The sequence below is a fragment of the Pyrgilauda ruficollis genome, unplaced genomic scaffold, assembly GCF_017590135.1.
Source record: "Pyrgilauda ruficollis isolate IOZ18807 unplaced genomic scaffold, ASM1759013v1 scaffold56, whole genome shotgun sequence".
Taxonomy (NCBI): Eukaryota; Metazoa; Chordata; class Aves; order Passeriformes; family Passeridae; genus Pyrgilauda; species Pyrgilauda ruficollis.
Window position 1 is genome coordinate 3,290,747 of NW_024527266.1, and position 12,744 is coordinate 3,303,490.

The following is a 12,744-nucleotide window of genomic DNA, read 5'->3' on the forward strand; positions in this document are numbered from 1 at the left end:
CCATCAAGTGCAGCCCTGTGGCTGCCTCAGGTCGGGTTTCACTCCCTCTGCCTTTTGCTCCTCATTGCTGACTCTCCCAAGGCCTCACCACATTTCCCTCTGCCTTTGTGGCAGGAGGATGGATAGCTGCACCTTGTGCGTGGTGTGGCAGCCTGGCACCGCCAAGAGACAGGTGGCACTTCCAGAGCCAGCGAGAGGGGCATGGGGACGCCCCACTGAGGATGTCAGCGGCCCCTTGCTGTCCTTGTGCCCCCCAAGTGCCGTGCCCTGACCGCCCCATGGCCGCCGGCCCCAGCAGCGGGGTGGCTCACACTCGCCGCCCCCGCCCGTCTCCACCAGCACCGTCTTTAATAAGAAGTGTGGAATATTTTAGCACCTATGTAAAAGCCACCACAGACGGTGGTGGCAGCCGTTGCCAGGGAGACACTCCCAAAAATAGCCCCACTCCGCCAACCTTTCCCAGTGCCGCTGTGGGGATTGAGGGAGGCAGAGGGATGGAGGCATGGAAAGGTGGAACGAGGCATGGATAAAGGGATGGATGAAAGGAGGGAAAGAGTCATACAGATGGACAGAGGAATCTTTGGAGGGATGAATGGAGAGAGGAGGAGTGAGGGGTGGAGTGAAGATGGAGGAAGAATAGAAAAGATGGAGGGAAGAATGGATAGAGAGAGAGGGAGAGAGGGATGGCCGGAGGCGGATGGAGAGATGGGTGCAGCGGAAAGCAAGAGCTCCTGGGAAGGTGAGCAAACGCTGCCTGCGCCTTCTCCTGCCTGGGCATGAAGAGAGCTACCTCTGTGCCAGCAGCCCCTACTTGGACACCCGTGGTGCTGCACTGCTGCGACACCAGCTAAGCCAGCACAAACCCTCAAGGCCTCTCTGCGCTCAGCAGGTCTGACTTTGGGAGTTTAAACCAGAGAACAAAGTTTTGGGCTCCTCAGCACCTGCCATGCTCCCTCTGTGATCTTCTACCAACCATGCCGTCTCTGTCCCCAGTGTTCCAGAGCTGCCCAGCCAAGCTGACCTGGCCATGGGGGCAGAGATGGTGAGACACAGAGGTGACCCATGGTGCTCAGCCCCACCGTGTTCCCCAGCCCCTCGGGGAATGCAGAATCATTTCCCTCTCTTAGACAAATCCTGAGGCTGCCCACTCTCCCAGGAGGCCTGGATGCAACCTGAGCTACATCCTGCAGCAGAAATGGAGGGAGACGCCTGGAGCACCACCAGGGGCAAAAGCAGAGAAGCCTTCCTGATAGAAGGAAACAAATGTTTTAGTGATAAGGAAATGCCCTTTGTCCCTCTTCTCATCCCATAGCCGTCACCTCACAGGCAGAGGTGGAGAAGGGCCCTGGCTGGAGCTGCTGCTGCCTGGCCCAGGGGCTCTGCAGGAGGAGCCTTCCAGACCAGCAGAGGCACAGAGGGAAACCCCAAAAATAGAACTAAAGGAGGAGGGGCTGGGGGGGAGAAAAATAAACCCAACAACCCCAAAATCTCATTTTTAATATCAAATCCCAGCTCACTTGCCTCCTTGTCACCCTGGCGACATTCCTTGTGGTCACCATGGAAACGGGAGGCATGGAGAGAGCATCACCATGCGGGGTGGTGGCAGCACCCGGCATTATTTTGGGAGGCAGGGAGACACCCGGCGCAAGGCGCTTTGCATTGTGGCAGGGCGGGAGGAGGGAAGGTTTATTTTTACTTGGTCCCACTCCATGTGCCAATTTTTTCTTCTCGAAGAGCCTGGGTGTCCCTTGCCCTGCAGCAGCTTTCCTGTGGTCCTCAGGAGCTATGCAGGGATGATGTTCCATGGGGACAGCCCAGCCCTACCACCCTGTTCCAGCCGGGTGAGCTTGGCTGGGCTGCTCCCATGAAGTCCCTCTAAATCACCTCAGCTGGTGGTTCCTGGTGTCAGAGCGGGAGATAATGCTGGGAGTTGGGCCCATCAGTTCTTCTTGGGAAGGTGCAAAATGAGGAGAACAAACCTTTGCCACGCCTCTGCGGGGGGCTTCTTTCCTTGGGTGGGACAAGAAGCTGCAAAGAGGAGTGCAGGGACAAGACAAAGATGAGGGCTCTCTGGCATGGCACACCAGGGGATTGGAAGGGGATCTCTTGGAAGAGAGGACCCAAATCTGTTCCTTCCCCCCAACTTTACATCCCTGCTCCATGAGTCAAAACTCTTTGCCCACCTGCAAAAGGACCTGGGGTACCAGGGACCTGCAGGGCCACCAGGGCTGGGGCTTGGCTTTCACCAGCACCCACATGGCCTTGTGAAGCCCTGCTGAAATCCCAGGCAGCTCCACTCTGATGTCAGAAACCCAGTCCAAGCAGTCCCTGCCCTTTGCCAGTCGTCTCCTTTGCTCTAACCTGCCCTTGTCCCACCACAGCAGCCCCTGCCTCAGTGCCCTGGCTGGGAACAGGAAGGGATGTCTCCAGTTTCCTGGGGCTGAGCAGGTGTTTTCCAACCCAGCCTATGAATCCATCTGGAAAAGCCCTGTGATGCAGGTGCTGGAGCGTCAGAGAGGGAAAACACAACCGCCAACCTAATGGGCAGGGAGGAAATGTATGCAAATCTATTCAGAAAGGAGCCGGTGATGCTAATAGGCTTGTTAATCCTCTCGGAAAGCACCAGGAATAATATTCCTACACTTTGGTCGTTAAGGATTTTACTCCAAGCAAGCCCATAAGGACAGAGAGAGATGTGTGGGGGATGGCCTCAGGTCATGGCTGGGGACAGGGAGGGCAGCAGCCCGAGCCAGCTCTGGGACAGGAGCAGGCAGGATCACACAATCCAAGAGTAACCAAATTAGACCCACAGCCAGATGTGATTTGCTGAGGGACAAGGAGACAAATTACAACTTCCATTTGGTTGTACTAAAGCAACTTTAAATTAGTGATTAGATATTGACTATCTAACAGCTGGATCTTGATGCAGAGGTTCCCCTGCTGCTGCCATGAAGTCTCCCTGTATAACTGCTGCTCCAGGGACAAGGTTCATCCAAAACAAGCTGGTCACTCAGCTTAATATATTTTCAAATGTATCAAAACTTTCTAACAGTCACTACTGAGCTCCTTTCTGTAAAATCTGTAAAACCAGCAGCAGCCACACGCTTCTTCCACTCAACACATTCCCCATGTTATTTGTAACCCCCTTGCAGGAATCTAGGATTAATATTTTCAGTGAAGTTTGTTTCAAACCAGCCCTTGGGAGGATCTTTTCTTTCTCCAGGGCTGTGCCCAGGGATCCACACTGCTCCAGACAGGGCACCTGAAGGAAGGGGTTCCTGGAGGGGCAGACACCAGGGAATGGCTGTCCATGAACGGCTGTGGAAGAGCCACAATGGCTTGATAATTCAAACATCTCTCCACTTCTTCTTTGGCTGCAGGAGCCAAGGCAGAGCACTGGTGAGAAGGTGGGATGGGGCCGGGAAGGGCAGGGAGCAGAAGGCTGCCGACTGGCAGCAGGACAGGGTATCCCTGGAAAGCCTGGCCCTCGCCGGAGGGTGTGTCCTCAAGGCCAGAGGATGGGAATCCTGTTCCCTCTGCCTTTTCCCCTTTAACCACACTTCCGTGTGTAACTTGAGACAAGCAGGGGAAGAAAAAAGAGGAAGGAAAAAAAAGAAAAAGGGAAAAATAGCGCAGTTATTCCCGCCTCTGCCTCCTCCTCTCTCTCCTCCCCGGCCAGGCAGGAGCCACGTCACCGTCACCCAGCGCTGCCTTCGGGGCTGCTCAGCCCGGAGAGCTCTCCGGGACACCAACTCCAACTTTCCGCCCAAAGCAGGGAGAGGAAGGCCCTGGGCTGCGAGAGGGAGAATCCACCTCGGTGGAAAAGTAAACAAGGGAGACATCCAGCCTGGCAGGGGAAAGGCATCTGCAGCCACGGGGCAGGGGAGACTGAACTTTGTGCTGCGAGAAGGAAGAGCTCCGTGCTCAGGGAAAAAGGAAGGTTGAGCCGAAGGCGACCGTTCATTCAGCCGAGGCTCGGTGGAGAAAAACTTCCCGCCCTCGCCCTCCCTGCCTGCAGAAAGAGCCCCGCTCCCTCCAGCCCAGAGGAGCCCCCGGCACCATGAACATCTTCCGCATCCTGGGGGATGTCTCCCACTTGCTGGCCATCATTATTCTCCTGCTGAAGATCGTGAAGTCCAAGTCCTGTGCTGGTGAGTGCTCCCACGTCCCGGGGAAGAAGGGTGTCCCTTCTCGGAGGGCAGTTCAGTGAAGGGTACAACAAAATGGGAGCTGGAAAGGCCGGTGATAGCCTACAGGAATTGGCAGCCTCCCCCGTGGGCTCTTGAGGGAAGTCATCCTCTTTCTCTGGTAGTCTCCCGGCCAGGAGAGAGCTGTGCTGGAAGGATGTGATGTGGCAAGGCACAGAGCCTCAGGCAGGTGTTGGTCTCAGGGTGAAGGAGAGGCTGGCAAGGCTGGAGGGAGGTGAAAAAGGAGAGCAAGAGGTTGTGGCGGCACCAACACCAACAACCTGGAGAGGAAGCTGCTTTAGGTTGGAGGTTCTGCCAGTGGTGGGCAGATGCCAGAGGCTGCCCCATCCCAGGGTGAGGAAATCGGGACAGCAGCTTCCTGCAGGAGAGTTTTGCTCATAGTTCCCTCCTCATGAGATTTTTGGGGCTGGGCTGCTGGGGCTGTGGCCATTGTCACAGGTACACAAGTGGGTGGGCCCGACTGCATCTCTCTGCCGGCAGTGGCCGAGTTCCATCAGCGCCTCGGGGCTGGTCCTGCAGCTCTTCCCTCCTGTGGCACATGTCACATCACACAGTCCCCTGCTGAGGTGGGCAGGCAAACGGGGAAGGGAGGCCAGAGAAAGGCCTTTTGACAACAGCAAGGACGGAACTGGCCCAAGTGGTGAACATGCCCACTGAGCACCAGCTCCTACAGGCAGCACGCAGGGGCATGAGCAGGAACCTGCCCTTGGGAGACTCTGGCCACCCTGGGGTGGAGCTACCTCAGCACCCACACACCAGCCCTGGCTCACCAAACAGCACACTTACATGTCTGTGTGTAAGGGGAAACCACCATCCCACAGACCCTTCCCTTCATCTGCTTTACTTTCCTCTCATCTCCCTGCCACGCAGGAATCTCTGGGAAGAGCCAGATACTTTTTGCCCTCGTCTTCACAACCCGCTACCTGGACCTGTTCACGAATTTCATCTCTGTCTATAACACTGTGATGAAGGTAAGGAGAGGGCAGCACAAAGGGAGAGGTTCCACTCAGCTCGCTGCGGTTTCTTGGGGAGGTGAGGGTACACAGTCACTGAGTTTTTCAGCCAGGAAGTGTGGATAAGGATGTTTCTTTTGGTGCCACTGTCCCTCCATTGACCAAAAAAACCCCTTGCCATAGTCAGTGAGTGAGCTGAGCCATATTTAGTACCACTAAAACCACAACAAGACGCCATGAACCAAGCCTGGGTGTCCTTGTACAGCAGGAGCATTAACAAAAAGCTGCCACCGAGCCAACCTCTTCACAGAGTGCCCCAGAGGGACTCAAATGTGAGATTCCCATGGTGCAGCAAGCTTTACCTGACCCCTGGAATATCTCCAGCAGAAGTCAATCTGTAAGGCAACACAGGCAAAGCATTCACCACTATCTTGACTTCTGGGAAAGCCAGCCTCTCTTTAAGTGTGGAAAGTGCAGTTGCAGGTAAGGTCTTGCCATCTCCCTTCTCTCCCACAGGTCATCTTTTTGATTTGTGCCTACGTCACCGTGTATATGATCTACGTGAAATTCCGGAAGACATTTGACAGTGAGAACGACTCCTTTCGCCTCGAGTTCCTGCTGGTCCCTGTCACAGGCCTGTCATTTCTGGAGAACCACAGCTTCACCCCCTTGGAGGTAAGGAAAACCTGAGGCAGGAAAAAGGAAGGGAAGCAGCAGCAGCCTTACACCAGGCAGCAGAGTGAGCAGCATGTTGAATAGCCGAGATTTTTAACAGCAAAAGCAGGCAGGAAAGGCAAAGTTGGCAGGCCTTGAAGACAGTACCATCTATAGAGCAGCTCAGCGCTGTCTCCTCTCACTCCCAGCACAGCGAGCTCATTTTCCCCAACTTCAGCAGCACCACTCATCCCCCTCACACATCGGTGATTTGCCAAATGAAAAGCTTTAGGTCTTAACACATACTAACCTGCACCGACTCCCCACTGCCTTCATTTTGCACCTCACAGATACTCTGGACCTTCTCCATCTACCTGGAGTCCGTGGCTATCCTTCCTCAGCTCTTCATGATCAGCAAGACAGGGGAAGCAGAGACCATCACGACACACTACCTTTTCTTCCTGGGCCTCTACCGTGCCCTCTACATCGCCAACTGGGTCTGGCGCTACCACACAGAGAATTTCTACGACCAGATCGCCGTCGTTTCCGGGGTGGTGCAAACCATCTTCTACTGCGACTTCTTCTATCTCTACGTCACCAAAGGTAGGTAAACGGGTTGCTGTTCTACTGAAAAGTTCATTCATTCTTGCAGTATAAGGTGGAGCTGCAGCTTGCCATGTGTTAATCCTTACATGACTTCGTTTTTTGCTGGGTTTGTGGTGCGTATTTTGCACCTAAAGTCCAGTTTAGAAAACATATCTATTGACTGAGAGTGGGCACCACTGCTTGCAAGGCTCTGGATGTGTGTGTGAAACACAGCAAGAATTAAACCAGAGTTAAGCCTTCTGTTAACTCAGAAGTTAACAACTGAGGTTCATTCAATTCTACACATATTTTGAAAGATTATGAATCATGAAAAAAAAAAAAAAAAAAACAAAAAAAACCCAAAAAAAAACCCAAAAAAACCCAAAAAAAAACTTTGAGGGGGAAAATATAGCTGCTGGCAGACAATGTACCTGAGAAAGCAACTGCAGACATATGGAGATATTATTAAACCTTCTTTTCCTTTGATAAAGAAAATCAAGTTCTTGATTGTGAAGAACTGATTCTGTAGGAAGATGGGCATTTGCATAGACAAAGATACTCCTGTCTTCCAAAATCAGATGCCCTTTCCATTTCAGTGCCATGCTTTGGTAAATGGCCACCAGAGCTTAAAAGTGCACCAAGGGCATAAATCCTGATAGAACACGCTGTGGTTTGCCAAGGCTAAAGGACACTTTAAAACACCTTTCTGTTGAGAAGGATGGAATTAGATGAAATTAGCCAAGTGGATAACTATTTTCCTCCTTCTTCACTTTCCCCAACAAGTCTGCCAAAGGCAGTAATAATGGCTCACGTTTGAAGTTTCAAGGGATAGATTTTTGGTAGCTTCATGCAATACACTTGCTGATAGAAAGGTGACAGGAGCACTGAGCAGGTGGCAGGCCTTGGCAGATTAAGACTTCCTTCTGTCATTAAATATTTTTGCAGCCAGAAAAATACTTTCTAAAACTGCCATCAAGGTGCTCCACGTCAATTCCTTTTTTTTCTTTTCTAATCTAATTCCCATTTTACCTCCGCTCAATTCATGTGTCCTGTATTTTGTGAGAAATCCATACCCTTTGTAGCTGTGATGGTGGAACAAAAGGGGGAAAAACACAAATGCTGGCTTCCAATCTCACACTGCTAGTGGCAGAGCTGCAAAATTTAGATGATACAGGAGGCAGAAGAAAAAAACATTTGTAGATGGAACATCACAGCAGGAAGAGAATTGCTTTTTTTTCTCTTTTCTTTTACACAAATATTCTGAATCATGGGAAACGGTGTCTGAAGACATGCAAATACTTTGCAATCATTTATGAGAGCCAGCAATATTTTAGCAGGTTGCATCTCTTACATTCTTTCAAAAAACCAAACTTTTCAAAACATTTCTAATGCTGAAAAGCTCAGAAAAAAGGGCAGTGATTCTGGAAAAAGACAGCAAAAATGTGTTATATAAAGAAATGGATTTAATAAGACTTCCGAGCCTATACCAAAGCACTGCAAAGGGATTTTTATAGAAAGCTACTTCTTTTTATCTTGTTTTCAAAACTAGATGAGCTCCCTTCTGTTCAACACAAGGACATGAAAGATATCTGAGGAAGCTTTCAGCTCCCCAAAGCTTGTATTTCACAGAATGGCCAGGGGTGTGGGCAGTCAGGATGGAGGGGGAAAAATCATCTAACCCATGTCCCTACTCAATTTTTCAAGGTCCTGTCCAGACAGGGTTTGACTATCTCCAGGGTGAAGCCTCTCTGGGCAATCTGTGCCATTGTCTGGCCACCCTCACTATAAAATACCATTTTCAGATGTTCAAGTGGAATTTCCCATTGTCCCTTGCCCTGTCACTGGGCACCCCTCAGTAGAGCCTGGGCCTGTCTCCATTGCTCCATCCAGCCCTTGTGCACACGGGTAAGGTGCCCCTCAGCCTTTCAACGCTCAGCAGTCTCAGCTCGCAGCCTGTGCTCCCGCATCAAGATGCCCTTGTGGCCCTTCTTGACTCCCCATCTCTTGTTCTGAGAGCCCAGAGCTGAGCCCACCACTCCAGCTATGGCCTGCCAAGGCTCAGTGGAGAGGAAAAATGCAGCTCCAGAGGCTCTTTGCTTCATCACGAGGGCACACTGATGGCTTGTGTTCAACTTGGTGTCCAACAGCACAGCCAAGGCCTTTTCTGGCAAGCCACTTTCCAGCTGGGCAGCCCCCTGCACAAACGGGTGCCTGGGGCTGTTCCACCCCAGGGCAGGACGTGCGTTTGGCTTTGCTGACCTTCACAAGGCCTCCATCTCTCGAGCTGGCACGGTTCCTCCAGCCTCGCCCAGTCCATCAGGCCCTGCCCTTCGGCACCCAACAGACCCAGCCCCAGCGCCCAGCCCGGTACCACCCTGTGCCAGGCACAGCCACTCTGCACCACTGACCACTGCACACCCAGGACACTCCCCAGTCCGGCCACCCCATCTAAGCCTATGGGCCTCTAGCATTCCCCAGAGGCATCCCTGCCATCCCAACGTTCAGCTTGGATGGGCTGGGAGGAGCTCAGCAGAGATCTGGCCAGACATTGATTCAGGCCATGCTCTGTATCAAAAGGAGAGGACAGCACTAGGAATAGCACATCATCAAGAAAAATATTTAAGATGGTCCACCCGTGACAAAAAGTAACCATGCAAGCCAAACAAGAACCTTTTCCTTTAGCATAAAGGAGGTTAAGTTGTGCTTTCCCCTCTTAGCAGCATTTCATAGTGGTTGTCTCCCATCTGCAGTTTACAAACCTGGCACCCCACTATCTGGCACTCTAAACCACAAGTTAGAAAACATAAAATTGTGGAAACAATATAACAGTTGAATTGTATTAAATTTACTCATTACTTTGTCTTTCTCTTTGCAGTCCTAAAAGGAAAGAAGCTAAGTCTTCCCATGCCTGTTTGAAGACATCCCACAGGCAGCGCAAGGAATTCCAAAGACGAAGCTGTTTAAGATCACAGCTTTCCTTCCCTGACCCCTTTTGACTAAAGGATGGCTCAGCTGAGTTTCAACCCAGTGCCAGGAAGACAGGGCTTGGAATGCTTTTCATCCATCAGACTCTTCCCCTCCATTTTTTTATTTCTTCTCACTTGAATTTGGTGCTAGTGCTGGCCAATACTGGCCAATACTGAAGTAGTGCAATTTCTTCTCTCCCAGCTCTTCCCAGCATCTCCATTCAAAACACACCTCCACTCTGACCCTGAGGCAGCACAAGGGAAAATGTCACTCCCACTAGTCCTTCAGCAAGTGCCCACGGTAAAGGGAACATGTAACACCCTTTATTGAAGCGTGTTAACTTAACTGACCCATTTCACAGGTGGCCATGTCTGACACAGCAGATGCTACAAACTCTTACTTTAACTCTGTATGAACTAACACCCTCTTGAAAATTAATTCTGCCTGACCCTCTCTCTATTCAGGCCCTGTAACATTCAAGAAAAAAACAGTGCCTTTGAATAACATGAATCTTCTAATTCCACAAGTATTCAAACATCCTCCCCGCTCACTTATTTTCAGTTTCCTTATGTTCTGCAAATAGGGACAATCTCAATTACAATTAAGGCGACTGCCAAGTGTTTCCACCTCCCTGAATTTGACTTCTAAGAACTGGGAAGAACAGGGCAAAGACAGCTTTACATTCCAAAAATAAAGACAAAGTTCACAATTTATTGACAACAGTGTTTTTATTTATACCTACAAAAGAAAACAAGATGGTATCAAAAGGACAATTTACAAACTAAGAATAGTAACATAGCTCTTAGTATCCTGTGCCTCAACACCACAGATCTATGAATCTCTCAATTCAAGTCTTCATTAATACAACAGGAATGTGTTCAGAGACCAGCAGGTGTGTGAAACAAGATGCTGATCCCACACAAAGCTAGTAACTCTTCCATTGTTCAGAGAAATCCAAACAGTAAATTGCTTCAGGAAGTGGGAGGGGAGGAGACACCCAGCTCAGATACCTGACACTCCCACAAACTTTTTACAGATTGAAAACAATGCAAACGACACTAGAGGCTAATGCTTTATCCACAAGGCCTTCCAGCTGGTACATGGAGCAGAGCAGAGAGCACCGGATGGGACGGGGGCAGCACATGCCACGGTGCATTCAGCGGTCTGGATGACACTGAACTGAACCGAGACCCTGGACTTCAGCTGACCTCAATGGCAACAAAGCACTGCAAGACTTGGCATTGATGTTTAAACACGCACAAGTCACCCCAAAAGTGAAAGCTGTAATGGACTATAAGGCAGCTTTGGCGGTCCAGAGACCCTTTTTAAAGCCAGTCAGTGAGATGTCCTACTCCTACACCCCTCAAATGCATTTCAGCGTTCTATTCTCAAAAAAAAAAAAAAAAAAAGCTCTACATTTGCTTGCGAGGGAGGCCAAAGACCTATCAGTCAGTGCCTGGATCAACAAAATATTTCTGGCTTTCACTTAACACAAGCAAAGGAACTTCCTGCCCATGCACTGGAAATATAAAATGGAACCAGGGAACTGAGGTTCTGGAAGCAATCTCCCTTCTCCCTGTCAGCAACCTACCTGTGTACTGCACAAAAAAAAAAAAAAAAAAAAAAAAAAAAAAAAAAAAAAAAAAAAAAAAAAAAAAAAAAAAAAAACAAAAAGCACATCCATCCCCCAATATTTTACTCTGGGAAGAAATTAAATGTTAAAAGAAATAATTTCTGTATAAGCAAGCTCTTTTCCAGGGCTATAAGAAGTTCCACTCTGCTACAGAAGGAGTGGGCTGCCTTGTTCATCCATATGCAAGAACGCCAACAGAAAAACCCACAAGCCCCCTGCACTCTCCTAATGCAAAGAGCATGCCTCAAACCAGGAGATGTATCCATCCTTTTGTCATCTTATCAGACCAAGAGCAGCCAACTCCTGTTATCATCTACTGTCTCTGAACCGTCTGGTATTAGAAATAACAAGTCAACAACATGCTTTACTAAAGGGGGAAACCCCCCTCACACCCACCTTAGCCTGTAAAATAAACAAGTTTTATTTACGTATGTACTAAAATTTCACTCTTCTCTAACATTTCTAAAATACTACCTACCTGCAAGAGCTCAGCTCAAAGGGACCAGTGGAGCAGGGAAATGCACTCAAAAGCCAGAGAAAGCAATAGTCAGTGCAAGGTACAAAAGAAACAAAGCTTCAGAATCAAGATGCACTAACCAGCTCACCGCTTACCTCACGGAGACCCCAGGCAATCTTCTCCTGCCTTCCTCCCCCCAGCCCTCCCCCAGCCCACCCTATTCAAACCTCTTAAATTTAAGTGTGGAAAACTCTGTCACATTTTATCGAGCGTAGCAGCACTCAGAACATTCCCCATGGCAAAAGGCAGTTTGTTTGTGAAGGACAAACAAAATAACGCTGTTCATCATTTCAGCTTTGCATAATTTCTAGGCTCTCAGGGAAGGCTTCTTTCAAAAAATCAAACAGAAATTTGAGAGCAGTAACCAATTTAATGATAATCAGGCTCCACGCATTTGCGATGCTGCAATTTAACAATTGTAGGGAAAGAACTTACTTAGATGAATACCCACAGCAACTGTGGGTAGATGGTTTTCAGGGAGTGAATGCAAGACAGGTTTGGTCTCTACACAGGGTTTTTAAACTCAAGCTCCCTACTGCAGGCTGTTACAGGTAGCAGAAAAATGGGGCTTCCAGAACTACAGAAATTGCCAGTATACCCAAGGCTTTATTACTCTGAACACCACCCAGCTCAGACAAATGAGAAGAGTTTTCCTAAGGAAAGTCACCTACAGTAAGATTACAAGCAGTAATAGTGAGCTATTAAAAAAAAAAAGAAAAAAAAAGATTAGGAGAAGTGAGCATTTCTCCCTTGCATTTATATTTTAAATGAAGTGCTTTTTGGCTCCCCCAGAGTTTCCCATTTCTCTTTATACTTCCTGAAATTAAGTTAATGCTGTTACAGAATAGAAACTTCTTTCCCTCAAAAGCAAATTTTCCCACAAACCTTAGACACCAAGATGATCCAGATGGAACCTATCTGCCTTATGCCCTTTTCTTTTAGAAAAAATAAGATTTCCAAATTCCTCAACATGCAAGACAAAAATAATAAATTTTCCAGTCAACTATACATATATCTTTAAAAAAAAAAGAAAAAATAAAAAGAGGACAGGGTCATTAATGTGGGCTGGGGGCCATTTTTGATAGGCTCAGGGGATTTGGATAGTGAATTCTAAGTCTAACCTGCATGAGAGACATCACAATGGGAAGAAGAGAAAGAAAAGGTTCCTTTAAATGCAAGAGGTCTACACTGGTCACCAGCAAGTGGTTTCATTTGCGGGAGGGGGGT

At 49.0% G+C, this 12,744-nt stretch overlaps 2 protein-coding genes across 2 annotated transcripts in view; one reads left to right on the forward strand and one right to left on the reverse strand.

Annotated features, from left to right (window-relative positions):
* Positions 1 to 2,991: 2,991 nt before the first annotated feature.
* KDELR3 (KDEL endoplasmic reticulum protein retention receptor 3) lies at positions 2,992 to 11,773 on the forward strand. Its single transcript, XM_041481619.1, has 5 exons — positions 2,992 to 4,151; positions 5,079 to 5,179; positions 5,678 to 5,836; positions 6,166 to 6,418; positions 9,276 to 11,773. Exons 1-5 carry the CDS (start codon positions 4,061 to 4,063, stop codon positions 9,314 to 9,316), a joined length of 645 nt encoding a protein of 214 aa, XP_041337553.1. The 5' UTR covers positions 2,992 to 4,060; the 3' UTR covers positions 9,317 to 11,773.
* DDX17 (DEAD-box helicase 17) overlaps positions 10,077 to 12,744 on the reverse strand; it is a 19,911-nt gene continuing 17,243 nt past the window's right edge. The window contains exon 13 of the mRNA XM_041481607.1: positions 10,077 to 12,744. This exon is cut by the window's right edge and continues 520 nt beyond it. Within this exon, the coding sequence (XP_041337541.1) occupies positions 12,726 to 12,744 (19 nt within the window). The 3' untranslated portion in view covers positions 10,077 to 12,725.

Bases quoted from the DNA above. Each gene is read 5' to 3' on its own strand.
- KDELR3 (XM_041481619.1), top strand. From the start codon at position 4,061: ATGAACATCTTCCGCATCCTGGGGGATGTCTCCCACTTGCTGGCCATC. The intron at 4,152-5,078 runs GTGAGTGCTCCC...CCTGCCACGCAG, and splicing joins GAAGTCCAAGTCCTGTGCTG to GAATCTCTGGGAAGAGCCAG. The intron at 5,180-5,677 runs GTAAGGAGAGGG...TCTCTCCCACAG, and splicing joins TCTATAACACTGTGATGAAG to GTCATCTTTTTGATTTGTGC.